Consider the following 19,118-nt stretch of genomic DNA (forward strand, 5'->3'; position numbering starts at 1 on the left):
CTTTTTTATAAGGTTTTTATGTTAAATATAAAATAAATCTCAAAATCGTTAGAAACCGCACCGCACTGTGGAAGCCGCGGTGTTAGTTTTGCTATTATCATTAATATTTTATATTCTGTTTATTGTTTTATATTCTATTTTATATTATAACACAACTTAAACATTCGCATAGCTGTACAGCATGTGTACAGTTGTATAAGATATAATTTAAGTAAGTTTGCAAATCTACTTGTCATACAGATGAACTACTAGGCGCCTCCTCGGAAGCGTAATACAATCCGAAATTTGATTTTATTACTATCGCTAAGCGAAACTTAGCAGAAGTTCTTGTTAAATTTATCATTTCCCATAACCTCTTTTTATTTTTAACAAAAAAAAATGTTTTAAAATAATTTTTGAATACTTCTCTGCTTAAAAGACGTAAAAATTGTCTAAAACTAGTTCAATAAAAAAATTAAATAAATAATTCAGATTTGTTCATCATACAAAAACACCTAAATTAAATTGGTCAGAAAACAGAAAATGCATTAAAAATGGGTTATATGGAAAGTTTAATATATGGGAGCCTATTCCACGCTGTACCTAGCGAGTCTATTCATAACATGTTCCGTCGTTTGCTAACAAAATATGGCGACATCTGGTGCTTTGCAAAATATCCTTGAGGGACACGCAAAACATTCTACCATGTATGTATAACGAGCGTCTTACAATCGCACCGCTCGAGGAGAAGGCAAAAGAAAACAAAATGGTTTAAATGAATTTGAAGCCAAATGGTGTAAACGGGACAACGAATCTCGACCATTTAACTGTTCCTCTGCGTTCACACGTTTTTCCCAGCCAAATGCTCTACACTTCCTTACGGAAGTGACGACACAAGTGGGAAAAACTGTACAGGATTACCGTTTTATCGTAAGCGAATCTTGCTGTTACACAAACTAATACCTATTCCTGCATAGCGAGAGCGACCTGGCGACAGTCGCGCTTAATGATGGCTCTGAAGATGGTAAGCAATTGTAGCTGTAGTAATACAATTATTTGGTACGTCCCTTTCTATTCGCCGTGGGATGGGAATCTTGGGGACTAACACTCTAACAACGAGCAATCGTTTCAGGCAAACATTTTCATTCCAATTTGCAAATGAAAACGAAAGCTAACGCTTATGTAGAATTAAATTTAATTTGACAAGATGCTCTCAAGAACAATGCTCCATTGGCAGATTGCTGACATCAATGTGTATTATCAGCCGACTGTAGAAATTTAAATATATCTTTATGTCTATAAGGTACATTGATTGGTTTGATTGATGCTACTTTAGTAAAAGATAAACGAATATTTATAGCATTTGAAGCATCTTTTCACCCAAACATAGCATGATACAACGTGCACGTGAAGTTCGCAAGTGTTACGCTATCTTTTAATTGACGCTTTTTGTGTGATTGGAATTTAGATTCATTAAGTTATTTTTCTACATCAGTTTGTCCGTTTTTTTGTGTGTATGTAACATTCCCTCACCCATCACGGCAATGACGATAACGACAACGTTACCAGCGTACTGATAAGTTGGCTTCAATTCACTTTATCGAAATGCAGATTACGTTAATTGAGCTCGATCGGGAGTAAGACCACGGCCGAAACATGGATACACCACGAAGAAAAGGAGGGAACACGGGTGTTGCTGGGGTGAGATGGCCGACAAACAATTGTGCTTTATGAATAGGCAATTTATGCTGCAACTCTAGCTGCGTTACATAGCAACTGACTTTTGCATCGGGGGGCCCCATTCTTTGCAGGTTTGTGATGCTATTTAAGAAAACTGGAAGCTACCTTCCTATCTGCGCTCAGTTATCGCATGCTAAGTACGGGAGTGTGCGTTTCTTTCCACACACGACTGCAGTGTGGCAAATTTAAACATCAAAGCCGCTGATGAATAATGCAAAGGAAACAGCCGGTGTGCACACGTGCACGCGACTCGCCTACAATGTATGTTAAAGGCACGAGGATGCAATTTTTCGTCGTTTGTTGCAGTACTGTTTGATGTTTCGATAAGCATAATTTATGTTTTTTGTTTGTTTTTTGAACATGTACGATAACGTTATTTAGCAAGATCGAATATTTTACCGCGTAGATAATAATTATATTAGTATTATACAATATTTACTATTGTTATTTAAATTGTTTATATTTCTTGTATCACATTATTTTAGTCAAATATCATCCAGAATTAAACTGATAGAGTACCAAACCCGGGGCGGTGTATGTGATAAACGATACCGGCTCCACACGACAGGACCGGGTTCAAATCCCATCCGGACCGTTCCCCGTAGCAAGGACTGACTATCCGGCAACTATCCGGATACAAACAAGTCTAGTAAGCCAGAAATGACCGACCAAGACCTTTAAGGTCGTTATGCTATGAAAAGAGAGAGAGAGAGAGAGAGAGAGAGAGAGAGAGAGAGAGAGAGAGAGAGAGAGAGACAACCAAACCATAATTTGTCAGAACGGATTTCCGACTATGAACCAAATAAACTGCACCAAATCGAATCAAAATCCCCCCAAAAAAAACATAGTAAAATCTCGATTTTATGACTACTGCTCGTACTGAGCTGCGATTATTTTATCGATAGTACGTGTACCGTGTATCGACCGGATCCTGCCAAAAGTGATGCTTCCCGGGGTGCTGTTTGAAAATCAGTTGATACAACACGTTCAATGCACAGTGACAGTGGCATAATAATAGTTGGCTAACAGCCCACCATCGTGTCCTGTCGAGTTTTATCCGAACATCGCGTAAGCAAAGTAAACGATTTTATGTCAATTTCCAACGTTGATGCACGTTAGTGGTCAGCACAACAATAAGCCCATAACGCTGGAACGGAACACTAACCGTACGTCCGTCCCGGAACGTGCGTGGTTGTGAGCAAATGAAAACCGGCCAGAGCATCATAATCGATTCAACACAATCCTCTTCCACAGCGGATTCGGAAATGGAATCAACAGGACCGCAGAGCAGTACGAGACCGGAAAGCTTTATCCCCATTCATCGGACCGTGTCCGTTCGTTTGCCTTCGTGGGAGAAGGTTTTGCATGCAAACAGATTTGCTTCTCCAAAAAAAAAAAACCCCGCCCCGAAAGGTGTCTGGTGTGAAGTTGCTCGAACGAACAAAAAAAAAACAGCAACAACACTCCAGACCTAAATAAATATTGCATGACCATCGACTAGCAGCAAGCATAAATGAAATTCACCATCACCTAACCATGCGCCATGCGCTTCCTTCTTGCCGTCCAAAATAGCATACACCAACAAGTGGTTTACAATGAGGCAAATGCTCAATGCAGGTTGGGTTACGAGATTCGTAACTTTTGTTGATGATGAAATATTGCACCAAGCATTACTGTCGTCGGGTACGTCGTGTGTGCCCTTGGGAAGATTAAATTGAAATTTCATTTAGGTTAATTTCTGGCACGCTTCAACGAATTCATCATTATTGTCTTTACTTTGCTCTTACGGTGGTTTCTAGCGTAGTAGGCGTATATATTTAATGTATTTTTAGCTCCAAACGGTATTTGCAGGAACATGAAAAGGTAGTATTGACGAGGTTATTTTTTCTGATTACATATAAAAATAAAACCTTGCTTTGCCTACATTCGCGCAGTATACATCACAAGCTTCACAAGCATCTGTATGTTCCAAGATTGAATCCACATAATTTCCCACGCAGTTTTCGTGAAGAAAAAACGGTCTCCCTACAACTACAGAGCCAAAAGAAAAGAAACTGAGAATCGTCAGGTGTGCAGGCAAAAATCAATCCGCCTGTAAACATTCTTCAATGCCGGGCAATCAACAACAACCCGTCTAATCTTCCCTTCGTTTCGATGTGAATGGTTCGTTTATAAAAGGGCAAGATTTGACGATAAAAGTTCGATGCACGTTAGGCAAATATTCGGGGTTTGTTGATTTGTATAAATAACCCGGTACAGCATCATATCATCTTCAAACGACAGCGACAAGTTAGGTTAGGGTATTGCTGATAACAATCATGGACGTTTGTGTGTAGTTTTCTGACAAGAAATAAATAGATTGTTGGAACTCAGAACGCTTTAAATGTTACGATGGTTAGTATTCAAGACTTATGTACTTCTTCATAATCATCTTAGTTATACGTCTTGGGTATGAACGACTGCCAATATGCAATATACTTTTTTACAACACTCTTTTGATGTTTTAAGGACCCAAAAATATATTGATTGCATACTTTCAGGCGTAAGTGCTAGCAATTCTTTTTTTTTTAGACAAAATTATTGCTAAAGGATTTTAATCCTTTTAATCCTTGAATTTAATGAACACCAATAGGTTGACCAACATTGTCCAGTAAAAATTCTATTGCCAGACGATGCCAATATCGACATTATGTGTGTTTACCTACTGAAAAATGTTTAACTTTATTTATTAGAAAAGGCGTATATAAAACCATGGTCACGTTTGCTGTGGTTAGTAAAAACCGTTGAACCATGACGGCCACTCACAATCACCTCACATGAAAGTTTGATCATATCCCGTAAAAATTGCTGCACGTTAAACAATGCGCTGATCATGCCTAATAAGCGATGCACCCAGCAAATAGTTTAAGACATTAACAATTACAACCATGAAGGCAGGTAAATGATCTTTTATGCCCATACTTGGAAAAGTTTATCACCTTTCCTGGCTTCTTTTTTTCGACTTAAAGCATTCATAAAAATATCACTTCAACGAAGACACACGCGCGTGTCACGTTTGTGCTTTAGCCTTGCGTAATAAGCAATGTCACATCTTGCCTTTCATGCCACCACTCTATCTTCTAGGTTACTTGAATCATTTAGACGTGCAGCCCCTTGCTCGAACAACGCACTCAGAGTCTTCACAGTTTACTACTAAACATTGTTTTTTGTCAGCAAAAAAAGCAGCACTTAACCAGAACCCGTTTGTTAGACGATGTGGCACATAGCGCGACAAGACGTCGGGATGTTAACTCCTTAATGCAGCAATGGAGAACTATGCTGACTTCTTGACCGTATGTGTCCGTCTTTCTACTATTTCTCACTCAAAAACTGATTTGAAAACCTCGCATTCAAAAGGAATGGTACTGGGCTCACATCGATTCCGGTCACGATTTTTCCTATCCGCAAAAAGAAAAAGGAGGAAGAAAACAAACCGCATAAAATAAAGACGTCCGGCCGGTTTGAGTTTTGGAGCGCCACCGATAAAAATGTAGAAAGGGGGGGGGGGGGGGGGGGGGGGGGGGAACCGAAAACAGTATCCGATCATGCACACAGAGATTCCATAAACGTTCGGCTACGTATGTGTGTTCGTCTCTGGTAGAATGATGAATAAAATGGTAAATAAAATTGTGCATGCAATTGGAAACTGCCAAAAGGGACTGAAACGGAGTGTGTAACGAGCAAGCAAGCAAGCAAAAAAAAACCTGCACACTCACTGCTTCTATTTGGATAAACATTTTACAACCAATGGTTTTAGGTTGTACCCCAACCCAACCTTCACAAATGCGATTATGTCCATAAAACGATGTTGATGATAAATATTTTTGGATCACAAAAATACGGCAAATATAGCGAGACGTGCGAAGTGATGAGGATGTTGTTGCCAACTAGGCACGGGTGTGAGACTCGAGCTGCTCATCACCAATCGTCAGCTGCTGCTGGACGCTGATACGGTAACGATCGTTACGTAGTGTAAAGTTATGATTATTAAACTAGTAAGAGTTTATTATTTGTACAACCCAATTATGGAGCAGAGCGAGCGGTTGAAAGTGACGACTAGAATAGCAATAATAAATATGATGAAAATTGAAGAGCAACACATCACGGGGAGTAATTTTCAATTATGCAAAGCTGACGTCAACAATCTGTTACACCACCTCTATGACATCAACTCTTACATATTGCATTGAGTGAAATGGTAATTTGAAAATTTTATTTAAAATCAGTTAATACTTGTTGAAATCTACATTCTTTCTAACTCGCATAAAAACTGCTCAGACTTGTGCTCGATGCGTTGAATTCCAGACAGTCTTGCATCATTGGAATTTCATCCCTACTGCTGCCAGCACACACACACACACGTTTGTGAAACCAGAATTCATTAAATCTTTATCAACGTACAGCGAGTATTTTTCACATTGCAAATAAGCTTCCCTGCATACCGATACGCGGGGAGTCGCACGCTATCCCAAACAAGACAGAACACACGGAGAACTGCACGAGCAAATGAGTTATTTATCTTCGACCACCGGTTGATTGCATCTCGCTGATGCATCGATTGAAGGTGTACAAACAGATCCAATCGTCTTCTGATGCGAGATCAGCGAGCGCGGAAGGCACTGATTTCCGTGATGATTAATTTATCAATTATTCATGAATAATCGCACGCCCCGGTTGTGCCATGTACCCATGGGAGTAGGAAAAAAAAAGATTGCTCTTGTCTCGCTGAAGTACTCGTTTGTTTACGATTAGACAAATCTGATTGAGTACAGGGCGCTGTATTTAATAGACCAACTGTTTTGACGCGTAACTTTGTGGCTAATCGCCGACGAGCATGTAGTTGGGAAAAGTGTCATGCTCTTATCTGGGTATAACGTACTTTGATAGACGACAACTCAGCAGATGTCAAAAAATGTGTGATAACAGACAAATCCACCCAGCAATGTGGTTTTGTGGAGGATGACTTTGAAGCTATAGCTGATGACATTCAATCAACTCCTCCACAGACATCTGGCAGCATGTATTGAGCAATTTGGAATGTATGGGCGGTAAATGCAGTTCTGCCATTTGGTGTTTTGTCAGTATGCAAGAAAAAAATGCACATTGGGTGCATCTACAACGCAAGATCCGTGGAACAGAGTGAAGACACTCGCTTCACGGCGCGAAACGCTTTTGTTGGCAAAATCTTTGAGTTATTCGTCGAGTCGCCTCGATTGGGTGATTGAACAGTGTGCACATCTAATGTACAGCTACCGGGTGAGGACACTCAGTAAGTACAGTGTGGAATGTATGTTTGCTGATCATTATTATCTTGTTTCAAAGTCACTTCAGTTATCCAATAATATCCTGAGCTATTAGATCTACAACCTAATTCTCGTAAATGGAGAATAATTCTCAAGTTGTACTAAAATTAAAATATTAAAAAAAAAATAAAAGATCCTTTGTCGAAAGGGAATCAGTATCCAAAATATAGATTTTTTCTCTCCAGTAGATAATAGAACGGACCATTACAACTTTTGACAGTAATATAGAATGTACATCACATTAACCTTGGAAGCTATAAAACTTTTCTTTTCTAAAAGTAAACAACACTTTCGTACCACATTGTATCCCCATATTGGACACCTTCGACAAACATACCAAGCCCGACCGGGAACACTGTACGTTTCAGCGAAAAGCCAACACAACACACGGAGCATGGCCATGGAGGTGATGATGACTGCCTTGGAGACGAGTGACAGACAAGCAGTTTGTGTGCGCGCTGTACGGTGTTGTTTTAACCGTACGGAGAGTTGGGGCCGACGGTATGCATAAACCATGCCAAGGTATGGCACCGATCCGTTTGTTGCGCCTTTACTACTTTGCTGAGCTTGCCGGTAGTATGACAGCGCCCCGCTTGACGTAACTGCCATCCAACCCCTCCACCATCGTAGATGCTTTAAATGGACAAACGTTTGTGCAATAATCGTGACCCTCTCTCACGGCGTGCGTCTGTGAGTGGTTGCTATTTTTTGCAATAAAAACTTGCGGGTGCGCATTTGAAGATTAGAGAACTGATAGATGTGTGGAGTGAGATGTGTGGTTTGCAAATGTCCACATCGGACATCAAGACATCTGCACTCGTTAGCCAAGGGGACACAGATTCCAAACATCAAACAGTGGAGTTATGCTTGCATGATTGCAGTACAAACAGTATTTTATCAGTACGCAAAAATACACACGTGGAATACTCACAAAGTCAAGCGCCAACATCATCTCTCCTGCTAAATGCATTTTGTTCTTTTAATTACTGCACCTGTCACTATTGAGCAATATTTGCCATTGGCATATACTATTCACTATTAAATCTGCGACTTCTTGGAGCGAGTGTCTACACTGCCCAAGTGTCAAGTTACCGACAACCAACGATCACCGCGTTAGTGGCTGACTGAATCGTATCTAGCTCCAAAATGTGAGGTCATATTTTTATCGTGCATTATTGGCCTTGTTCAAACATGGACACTCAAACAGCATGGTACCACTACCGCCACAAATCAACAAGTAGCACGAGAACCCAATTCCCATCTGTTCACGCTTTATGATATGGGTGCGCAGTATGAGCCGATACTCCATCACAAATCTACGGACATTATATCTCGCGCGTTGTTGGCCACCCTGATAAGGCAGCTCGTGACGTCGTGTCGCGCGTTGTTCTGCCGGCCACGCAACACTGTGATTCGGCAGTTCTGCTTTTGGCCAACTTTCATAAACTGCACGTCGCTAATGTAGGTGGAGTATGACTGTGCCAGTAAGGTGTCTAAGTGGCTCCCTCGTGCTGCTAACACACCCAAACACGCTACATCTTATCGTCGGGAAGCGACAGTTGTACCAGGTGGTGCTAATTATGATGTCAATTATGGTGACAATTCATGCACAAACACACCCATCCTCGGCAAACGGGGCATGCGACGGATGGGCAATTTCATATCTCACCAAAAAGGACAGCAAAAGTTCTTTTCGCTTCGGTGCTTCAGCACAGCAAAATAACTGGAACTCATTTGTGGTTGACCACATGATGCTATTATTGCTACCAAAAAATTATTGCACTGGTCGAGAATTGGTAAAAAAATTTCGTCTTCTACCCTCTTATTAGATCATGCTTAATGGAAAAAATTCCCTTATGTGTACTGGAAATTACTACCCCAATATCTGCACCCGGTTTGTTCAATCTAAAAACCAACTGCTCCGCTGCTATTATTAGTCAGTTTCAAGTAATAAAAAAAAAACGACGTCCAGTTGGAATATTGCCACCAGGCAGTGGGGCATTCCCCATTCGATCGAACAATCGGCCGTTGTTTTAAAAATGGAAATCAGTTTCCTTCTTTTTTACAAACCCCAGAACAAAGCCGGCCACCAGGCCAGAAGGACGACCCATTGGCTGGACAGATTGTTTCGAAGGGTGGCGACCGATGTCCTTCGGATGGAAATTTCATTTTCGTCCTTGCGCGCTTAAAACACGAAGCCGCATTTGTGGACAAAGAATTAAAAATAAATCTATCACGTATGCATACACGTCCAGAGGTCTCCGGCCGCGAAGAGTACAACGACGTGAGGACAGGAAAATTTCCTTTTTTAACAGTTCCAATAGCAAACGGGCGAAGTGTTTGGATTGTAAATAGTTACACAATTTTAGTACCATGTCCAAGAATCCAAGTTATAAAAGATCGTCGACAGAGTAAGGCTCAGTTGGAATGCGAAATATGACAGGAAAAGTGGTCGGAACGGAGAGCTTTCATCACTCATTCCATGAGTCATCACTGTTTGATGATGCGTTTGGTTAACACACAGGTGTGATGAGATTGTTGATGAATTGTGCCTTTTCTGCTCCGTCAACTTTAGGTTGGAACTTGGAAAAACATGACAAAATCTGATCAACGTTTTATTGCCAATGAATCACGCAAATTGTTTGTCTCTTGTATGCTGTTTTCTACACTTACAGATGGAGTTATATGAAGAATACATCAAACAAAATTAAAGTATTGCAATTAGACGGGGAATTTCATATAATATATTTCACCACAATTTGTATCGTCTACAACTTTTAAAGGAAAATTAAATTTACATTCAATGTTTAAAAAAGTAATCAGAAATTCAAATATCTTGCCTATTTCTTTGGGTTTTAAGCAATTTGCTGTCCGTTTGTATGACAGAATCCATTCGATTTGCAGCCTGCGATCAACGTCATATCTCGTCCTTCATCGTACCGGAACACAAACGCAGTGACAGTTCATTTTGCTGCCCTTTTTTTCTCGCAAAGTACATCCGGCCATTCGGTCCCTAGTTCTGTGATGCTGTGTGCGTTTTGAGACTAAACTAGCAGAAACAGCTTTACAAAGCATTCTAAATATCAACCACTGTCAGCAATGGATGGTGACCGAAATAATGACTTTTCCGGACAAATGCTCTGAAACGGCAGTATCATCATCATCATCATCGTCCTGCCAGTGATGCTGCCGACCGGATTTGGTTGCGGATCGATGAATGTCACGGGTACCGGAACAAAATCTTTGCTCTGCTGGCGCCGATCCTAAATGCGGTATACGGTTTTGCGTTCATTGCGAGTAGAAGCTCAACATCAAGTGACAAGGAACCCTGACCCGGGTGGGATGGGTGGTTTGTTTGAATAGAATTTTTAGTCCGATACGCAGCCCATGAGGAGAGAAAAACAATAAATTTGTGTTGTGGCATGCCGTCGAGAATCGTTAAGATACGGAAGATATGGGTAAAAAAGTTATAAAAAAATGATATGATGCACTGCAGTAAACAACATTAAACTTGTGCCTCATTATACGGGAATAGTAATGAATGGTTTTTTTTTTAAAATGAGCACTAGGTATTTGTCGATTGTGGATAAAAAGGATTTGCGCTATGCCATGTAAGATGTAGAACTTTGCTCTATACAATATTTCAATTCATAATAAAATTAAATATTGAGTTTAAGAATTTTAAAACATTTTTATTGGTAAAATATGTTTTGCAAAATTAAATAACTAATACACACTTTTTTAAATAACACTTTAATAATAATATTACCCATGTACACAATTTCTCAGATTGAATGGAGTTCCAGAGGGAACATTCATCCCTGAATTTGATGAACAATTTTGGATAAAAAAGGAATTGGCATCAGGTTTTTGGGATCAACTTCAAATATAATGAGATAAATCCTTCATTCAAAATGAACTGCTTTTAATGTGCATTAATTATGGACAAGAATTAGGAAGTTGTATGCAAGCAAACCATGTTTTAGGGCGATTCCTTGGTAACGTGCCTGGGCGAACCGTTTTTTTTACAACGAAGGTTGTGGATCAAAGCTCATCTGTGAAATGGCAGTAACATTACGTTCCAGTTAATTTGGGCCTCAACTTGCCAAAGACCAACTCTTGTATAGAATTGACTATGTTCTACACGTTACAAATATTCATCAAGTGAATGGTTAATAACATTTAATTTCATTGATGTTGTGAATTCCTTTCACAATAATTTAAATTGTTTTTGAACGAAATCAAATTTGTTTTTTTGGGTGTAATAAATATGAAAAAAAAGAAAAGCCACAAATAATTCAAGCGTGGGGAAATTCTTCGCTTTCTTTTTACTCTTTAAATCATACACACATGAATGTGGAATTTGTGGTTATTGCTGTAGCATGACACATTTATCAATCTGGTTTGTGGCAGATTTGACGGATGACATTAATTATTTGTTCATCTGGACCATGGAGCTAGGGAGAACTGTATCACCATACTTGGGAACAATTTCCCGATTTTAATTCTAATTAAAGTAATTTAAATATTCAAACCAGTTGTTATTTATTGTTCCAATAAATTGATTTAGCTAAAAGAAATAATTCTCGTGTACTGTTTTAAAGCACAACCAAGCGAATCTTCAAAGAAACATTTGGTTTGGATCGAGTTTTCAAGATGATATGTTTCATCCTTTGAGAACGAAAGAGTTTCCACCTCGAATCATCAACCGTTAAACCTAGCGTTAACATCCCAACGTCAACAAGTGCCGGTGCAGAACATCAAAAGCACATCGAGTTCGGCAAAAGCATACCAATTGCTGCGTTAACTAAAACGTTTAGACATAAAACGAAAAATATGCACAAATAAAAATAATTCTATTACAAAGTGCCTCCACATGCATGGGTTTAATTTTGTTAGCTAAATGTTAGAACTGTTTCAAGAGGCACTCTCATGCGAGAAGGCGATTGAACCGGACGTATCTTTTTGACGGTTTATCGTCTGTACATTTATTCTGTATCTACGTTGCTTCAGGCAGTTTGGCGCTACGGCATCGGAAGCACAACACGCAGCCATTGACTCTGGGTTGTGGTAACCACCGCAGCAACAAAGCAAAATCCACCTTAACAACCGCAGCTCACGGCTTCAGCCTCGGAAACACCGCAGCTTGAGAGGCGGAAATTGGAAGAAACGCACAAGAAACGAACCGTTTCGAAACGGAACCATAGAATGGAACCAGTGTCTGACTGACAGCAGCTATCCGGAACAACCATTGCCGGCAAGCTACCGTTACAAACTTTGCCGACCCACCTCGTTTTCTTAACACCCACCTCACCTCACATTCTGAATGGCCGGAGGTAACCTGTGCGGTCATAGTGATGATTTTTTTTTCGACTTTAGTATAAATTCTACTGGTGCGCGAAGAAGATTCTGTCCGACGCACGCCAGTGGAAAGCGCAACGTTCGCCAAATAAGGCCCATAATCGGGTGTGGTAGTGCTGAAATGAACGCGAAATACCCACTGACCCGTGAGCGTACGGGGGAGATTGGCAGTGTGTTTTAATTGGGTGAAGCTTTTTCGCTATTAAGAGTAATAGATTTTGTTCTTATTAATGCAAAATAGTACAATACTCACGCAATGCAACCACTTTTGAATGGTTTTGCTATTTTTACATTCACCATAAGGCAATAAAAAAAATTGGGAATGATTTCATTCTTACGTGATCGTTTGGACCGAGTGAATGCCAATTGTAAGCCACCCCGGGTATCGTCTTTCCCAGGTCGGCTAAATGTCCAGCCGCGGTTGCGTGCGCCGGGTCTGTGATCTTTACCGGACTGTCCCACGGAGTGTTGCGCCTTCTACGGTAACCAGATCAAACCGAATCATGCATGACGGAGGGAAAATATCGTAACCATATCTGACCGCTAGCTGAGATCGCCGTTCGGGAGGGAAACGTCTCGAAACGATGCCACGATGATAAGCGCTCATCCGTCCTCTGGCGTTCAATATGACGTCTGTGAATCAAATCCAGTGCCAAGGAAACAACAGTGCGCGTCGTTTTTGCACCAACAACACACTTTGACCAGTGATACGAGAACTAGTGGGGCAGTGATAATAAGCTTCTACATAACAACCCTTTACAAGCAGAACGCGCATCTATACATTTCTTGCTCATGCTCATTCTATCGCAATGGGTCATTGAGGCGAATTTTGATAAAGAAAGGGACAAGGGTGAGAAGAAACAGGAAAATCGCGTACTGAATTTCTAGTCGATTTTTGAATGAACTTCACCATATCTCTCTTAAAAGGCAATGTTTAGAATAGAATCATTAGGTTGCCTATTACGCTTGATAACCCCTTTTGAGCAATTGGCACAGTGACTTGAAAACCCCAAACATAGAAAGGTTATGTTTGCGGTAGCATCTTCGAATAAAATAATCTATAGCATGTAGTACATCCAACGGCACTCAATAGTATACTGTAATACAGTCACTGCATGGTGTTATGCTAGTTGAATTTTTTGAAAAGTGTCATACATATGAATCTTCAGGGTAAAATAATGCAAATCATTAGCCAACTCCGAAAATATTAATTAATTCTCATAAATTCAAATGAATCCTCAAAGATTCATGAATCCTCAAGGATTCGCCAACAAACTTAAATTAAAAGGGCTGACCAGGATTGGACTAATTTCAAAATATCTGACCGAGGAGGATTCATGAATCTTCAGAATTCAGTTTAAAGATTCGTTCAGATTTATGACTCTGAATCAGATTCACCCAACACTAGTTCATCGTCTTAGACAATGACTCAAAATTCCATTATTTGATGATGGATAATTCAAATCACAAACAGCGAGTCGTTGGACCATATAAAAAACCAAATCCCCTGATCAAATCGATAAGCCAAATAAGAAGAAATTGTGCATCAATATTTGAGATGAGAATAATCACTCTTTTCCGAGACGTACAACAGAGTGAATTGGTGGTTATAGGGATTTGAATCATTTATTCACTCTTTTGAGATTCATATAAAATAATACTCTAAATTAATCTCTCACTCACTCTCTTGAGCCGACTAGCGAATCACTCTTTTGCGTTTCAAATCACTCAAAAAGAGCAAGTATTTTGTTACGCTGTCATTCGTATTGAGTGATTTAGAATCCAAATAGAGTAACAACATACTTAGTCACTTCTATAGAGTGATTTTAAACGCAAAAAAGTGAGTCGCTATTCCTCGTAAGAGAGTGAGTGAGTGAGCAAGAGTGAGAAGAAAACTCCTTATAACTCTTTATACTGTGCTGGAACCACAAATTCACATGCAGTATTGAACTCACTCACTCACTCTTAATTGGTTTGCACAATTCTAAACAATATTTGAACATTTTCAAAATAAAATTTTAATGAAACAAATAAAAAGCTGGTAAAGCCCTCTTATTTCAAGGTTTTTCATAACAAAGAAAAAAGATTCACCCGTTTTATTACAATAAATAATAAATAATAAGAATTTATATATTATGCTTTTAAATACCTATAAATCATTTATGAAATACTTGTTATAGGACTGCTTTTCCTTAGTTTGATGCGTTAAATATAGTATGTTTCTCTTTGATAGGATGTCTAATGCGTCATCTCCACTATTCCCAAGGAAATTGACACAAACAACTCCTCGTAGAACGGGCCGTTTACGAGCAACATTCCATCGCTACGTTATCACACTACAGCTGTCCATTATCGTGGGCGTACATTTGCTAAATCACACATACAAAAACTACCCCTCCCGGAGGGTGAGTTATGATTTGCAAGATCACACAAACACAAGTAAACGGATGTACTCGTTGTGACCACACTTCGATAGTACCATCCTCGTCTAGGTTTTTTTGTCAGATTGGGGCAAACGAGTTCATGTCATTACTTCTGGAGACAATACGTATGCTCCATGCTTTATCAAAGCTCGCCTCAGACACGATCCACGTGGAATGTGTGCGTACGAGTAGCCGTCGTTACGACAGAAGTGGACAGTATGAAAGAAGGAAATAGATCGCTAGTTGTGCAACACTTCTCCCGAGTCTCAGAATGTGTAGCGAATTCTAAAACACAACCATCACCACTATAGACCCAACCACTTTAATCATTCCATTCTCAGGGCCGAGAAACGAAAACAAACCCCAACGATTATGTCATGTGACGGCTAATCGGTTAGTGGTGCCGGGGTTTTTGCTTATCATTTTTGTGCGAATATGTTTCGCCTTTTATTACTGGTGTCTTCAATGGTGGCGAATAGCGCACGAACATCAACTCTCTGTTGTCCTTGCATTTGAAGACTGTTCACCTTCTTCGGACACACGTAAGCTGAGGAGCCGATGGAGACGAAAAGTCATGAAACTTTAAAGCGAGAAAAAAACGAGGAAATATCTACACCCTTAAACTTTTATTACCACCGAAAACCATCTCGTACACGACGAACCCCACAGACACACACACAATTCGACAAACACTTTTTTGGACCTGCCGCATCATTATCGCGGACCGCTATCTGGTTTTATCGTGGTTTATGTGCACAATTTCGAGTTGCTCTTATTTTTTTTATAACTGGCCAATTTTAGTAATCCAAGTGCACGCACACATTTTTACGCGCGCGGCGAGTTTCGATGCAATGACGCGTGAGAGAAAGAGGCGTTTTTGTTCGAAATTTTCCACCCCCCCAAGAAGCTAAACATATTTTGGTGGAATTTACACCACTCCAGAGCTGATTCGTTTATAAAAGAGCAATTAGAAGAGGGAACATTCAATTTAATAAAAACCTTAAAAGCGATGTGTTTTATAATTGCAAAACAAAACCAAATCAAAAACGGTTTGCAACCTTGAATTTAAAAAAAAATGTACATCCAACAGTTTGATAATGGCTCAACTTATCATTCCCTCAAAAAGGAAAATATCTCAACCCTTTTCTGAATAATTTAATCACCTTTCATCTGGTTCCATATTTACTCCGCCATACTTCATCGCTTTAGTGCTCATTTCACAAAATATTGTCCCTAAACCATTGTCCTACGGCCATGGGAAAGGTTCTCAATAAATCTTCCCCAGCACCTTACACACGGAAGCGAATGGTGATGAAGGTGGATCTGATCTTGATTTTATCTACTGAAAACAAAAAACACCAAACAAAAACCGCTTTATACAGCCACACAACACTTGTCGCATTTTCCTTTTTTATTTTATTTTTTCCATATGTAAAGGAAAGGAACCTCAGACACCATAACGCTCTGGGCAAATATTTAGCCACTTTATGGGGTGCCTTTTCTCGTTAAATCTTTGGGTCTTCGAATGTATTATTAGGAGGAAGAAACACGTGGAAAGAAGACTGTGTGCAAATGATGGATTTTCCCCGTTAGCAAAACAGGAATAATAAAAGTTGAGCAGCAGAGAAGATAGTAAAACAAGTATACTTGTTTTATGATTTTAGGCTTCTTTAAAGCATTGTTTTGAATGGCAATAATGTATGCCATAAAGTACGGTTGGTTAAAAATATCGCTTCACAGTGCTGGTTAGTTAAGGGCCACAAACACGTCGTCGTCGTCGTCGTCCTCGTCATTTGTGGTGTAATCCGATGGCTTCGGCTGTACAAGCGACCCAACATAAAACAACCATTAGGAGCAACTTAGTACGAATACATTCGTAAGGTTGCATTTTTTTTAGCTGCATCTACCCATTTTAACCTTACGCTCGAGAGTGCCAGAAGAAACTGTTTGCACTAATGAGCACAGAAGCACACTTCTCTGAAGCTCGGAAAGCTCGGTCAAGACCCCTTGACGGCTCCGGCTATTCGTGCTGGAGGCTGGAAGATGAGCACAACACAGAATACATGTAAATTAGGATGTTTCTAAAATGTACTAGATATTATGGCAAAAAAAAGATAAAAATAACAACATATTGAAAAATTTTAAATATTTTTCATTGCTCTAAATAAACTCCTATCGTTTTAATGATGCAGATTACAGAGCTATTTAAATCTAATCACTAGTATAGTACTCGTGAAGATCTTTTTTATTGGGGATTTATTCACCACTTTATGAACCGGACCGATAATTCTCGTCCGAATCGTGCAATCTCACCTCCATATAAACCAGATTTGTAACTCTCCAAGTATACCGGGATGTGTACGTCAGCGGAAAAAAAGACGAACAAAATCAATAGAACTTGTCCGTGCAATTAAGATTCGAATATCAGCCTCTTCAAGATTACGACATACCCTCCCCTGCGTGAGATCAATTAGAGGTGATGAAATCGTGACTATTAAGCGATCAAATCATTCCATTTATCTCATTCAAGCGGCAAACTGTTTTGATGGTACACAATCTTTCTAAAGGGTGTCATTCTTCTCCAATTAACGTTGAGACACGGGCGATGGGAGGGGAACGCACTCGATGGCGCATTCACAATAACGCAACCAGGAAAAGTGTCTTGCATATCAAGAGCTATTTGTTTTGAAGTGCTTTAACATGATTATGATAATTTCATGAGCCCTTAAGATTTTTTTTTGGTTTGCGTATTTGTTTCGTTCATATCAGTTTTGATTGTGGTTCTCACACCAGCGCTAAGGAAAACTCTATTGTTTCGATATTTCCACACATTTTCCCTACCCAATCGGTGTACAAAACAGTGGCTAAGTGAAATAAACACATTGCACCGAACGTTCCCACACGTTGAGAGAGATCTTAAATGCGGCTGCGTTTTGGGAATTGAGTTACAAGTTGAAAAAAAAATCATGCCCTCAAATCTTGTTTATACTATATGCTGCTGTTCTTTGTAGAATTGTGACGAAAACAAACGGTCTTAGTTATGTGAACAATCCAAGAACAAGTACGTTGCAGGTTCTCTGAAGACAGCTGAAGTTGCTACAAACTTCCAGCCTCCTATCTTGATCGAAGGTCAGCCAGCGGTTTAATAGACGAATGGAGTCCAACGTCACTAACGAATTCATTGACTTTATTCGTGGCCGGTGACCGGTCGGTTGGTATGTTTAGATAACAGAATGATTAACCTTTGTTGTGCTTTAAACTGCTTCTTGCCGCATGAAGCATTATGAGAACCTTGGACGAGATACAATCATTTGTGAGACAAAAACGCTAATAGATTCTTCATAAACACTGTTGCTATCCCGATATCAATTGCATACCATTTGTACCATCGGTTTATTCTATTAGATGCTGGTTTTGTTTGTAACAGCTATTCTAAACTTTGCTGTTGGCGCAAAACCAAGCGGCCAACTGGGCCATGAGCAACTGGTAGCATTGATCTGTCCGCTATGCTCCCACGTATTGTTCACACTAACTGGCCGCAAAGCATTCCATAAATAGGTGTAAGGCGAAACGCACCTCCTACCATGCCTACATTCCCACCAAACGTGTCCGAGGCGTTTATTCAAAAGTTCGAAACGGACCTAAAGCGCGTTATTCGGAAAATTTCGCTAACCGGTAGCGGGTCGCTCGTTTCGGGGCCTTTCGGTTGATACGAAAGCGATAGTAAGTGCGCGTGTTTCGTTGCCGTGACATGACCCACACACGCGACACGTGGGAAATGTAACGTAAAGAGTGACCCCCCCCGCCCCCCTATATACAAGGGAGGCTCGATTCCGTGTGCTATAGGCCTGGTTGCCTCAACGGAGGGATATATACCGTTTGGAGGCATTATCCCTCATTCGTTAGCATTTTTGTCGAATCAGCCAACCTTTAAGGCACTACTAAGGGAGGCTTAATGGCACAGGGAGTGGCTCCAGTGGAAAACAGGGTCATCGCGCTTTGTGCTTTCCCGTAACATGACCTTGTGTGAAATTTTGCGTAAGCAAAACTTATCAAACTTGGCACTATTCTCTAAAGTGAAAAGTTAATTCCCACCGGTAAGACACTTTTGCCCTGTTCTAATATATTCCAACAATTCTAATTCTGTTCAGTTTGGCAAAAACACAAAGAAGCTGCTGAAAGGTCAACGTCCTCAACGGTAGTCGGCAAGTCTGAAAGGATGTTGATAAACTACCCTCCTCCGCAGGGAATGCTAAAACCAATTCCAATCTGT

At 40.1% G+C, this 19,118-nt stretch overlaps 1 protein-coding gene across 15 annotated transcripts in view; it reads right to left on the reverse strand.

The window, feature by feature from the left end:
* Positions 1 to 19,118, reverse strand: part of LOC125763906 (phosphatidylinositol 4-phosphate 5-kinase type-1 gamma) — a 44,070-nt gene that overhangs the window by 20,848 nt on the left and 4,104 nt on the right. The window contains exon 1 of one of the 15 annotated variants that reach the window (XM_049427622.1): positions 7,993 to 8,946. The exons of the other annotated variants lie outside the window; for them this stretch is intronic. Coding sequence (XP_049283579.1) covers positions 7,993 to 8,031 — 39 coding nt within the window. The 5' untranslated portion in view covers positions 8,032 to 8,946. Of the gene's footprint in view, positions 1 to 7,992; positions 8,947 to 19,118 lie in introns of those variants that run through there. 15 annotated transcript variants of the gene reach the window in all.

Source organism: Anopheles funestus, chromosome 2RL, assembly GCF_943734845.2.
Source record: "Anopheles funestus chromosome 2RL, idAnoFuneDA-416_04, whole genome shotgun sequence".
Lineage (NCBI taxonomy): Eukaryota > Metazoa > Arthropoda > Insecta > Diptera > Culicidae > Anopheles > Anopheles funestus.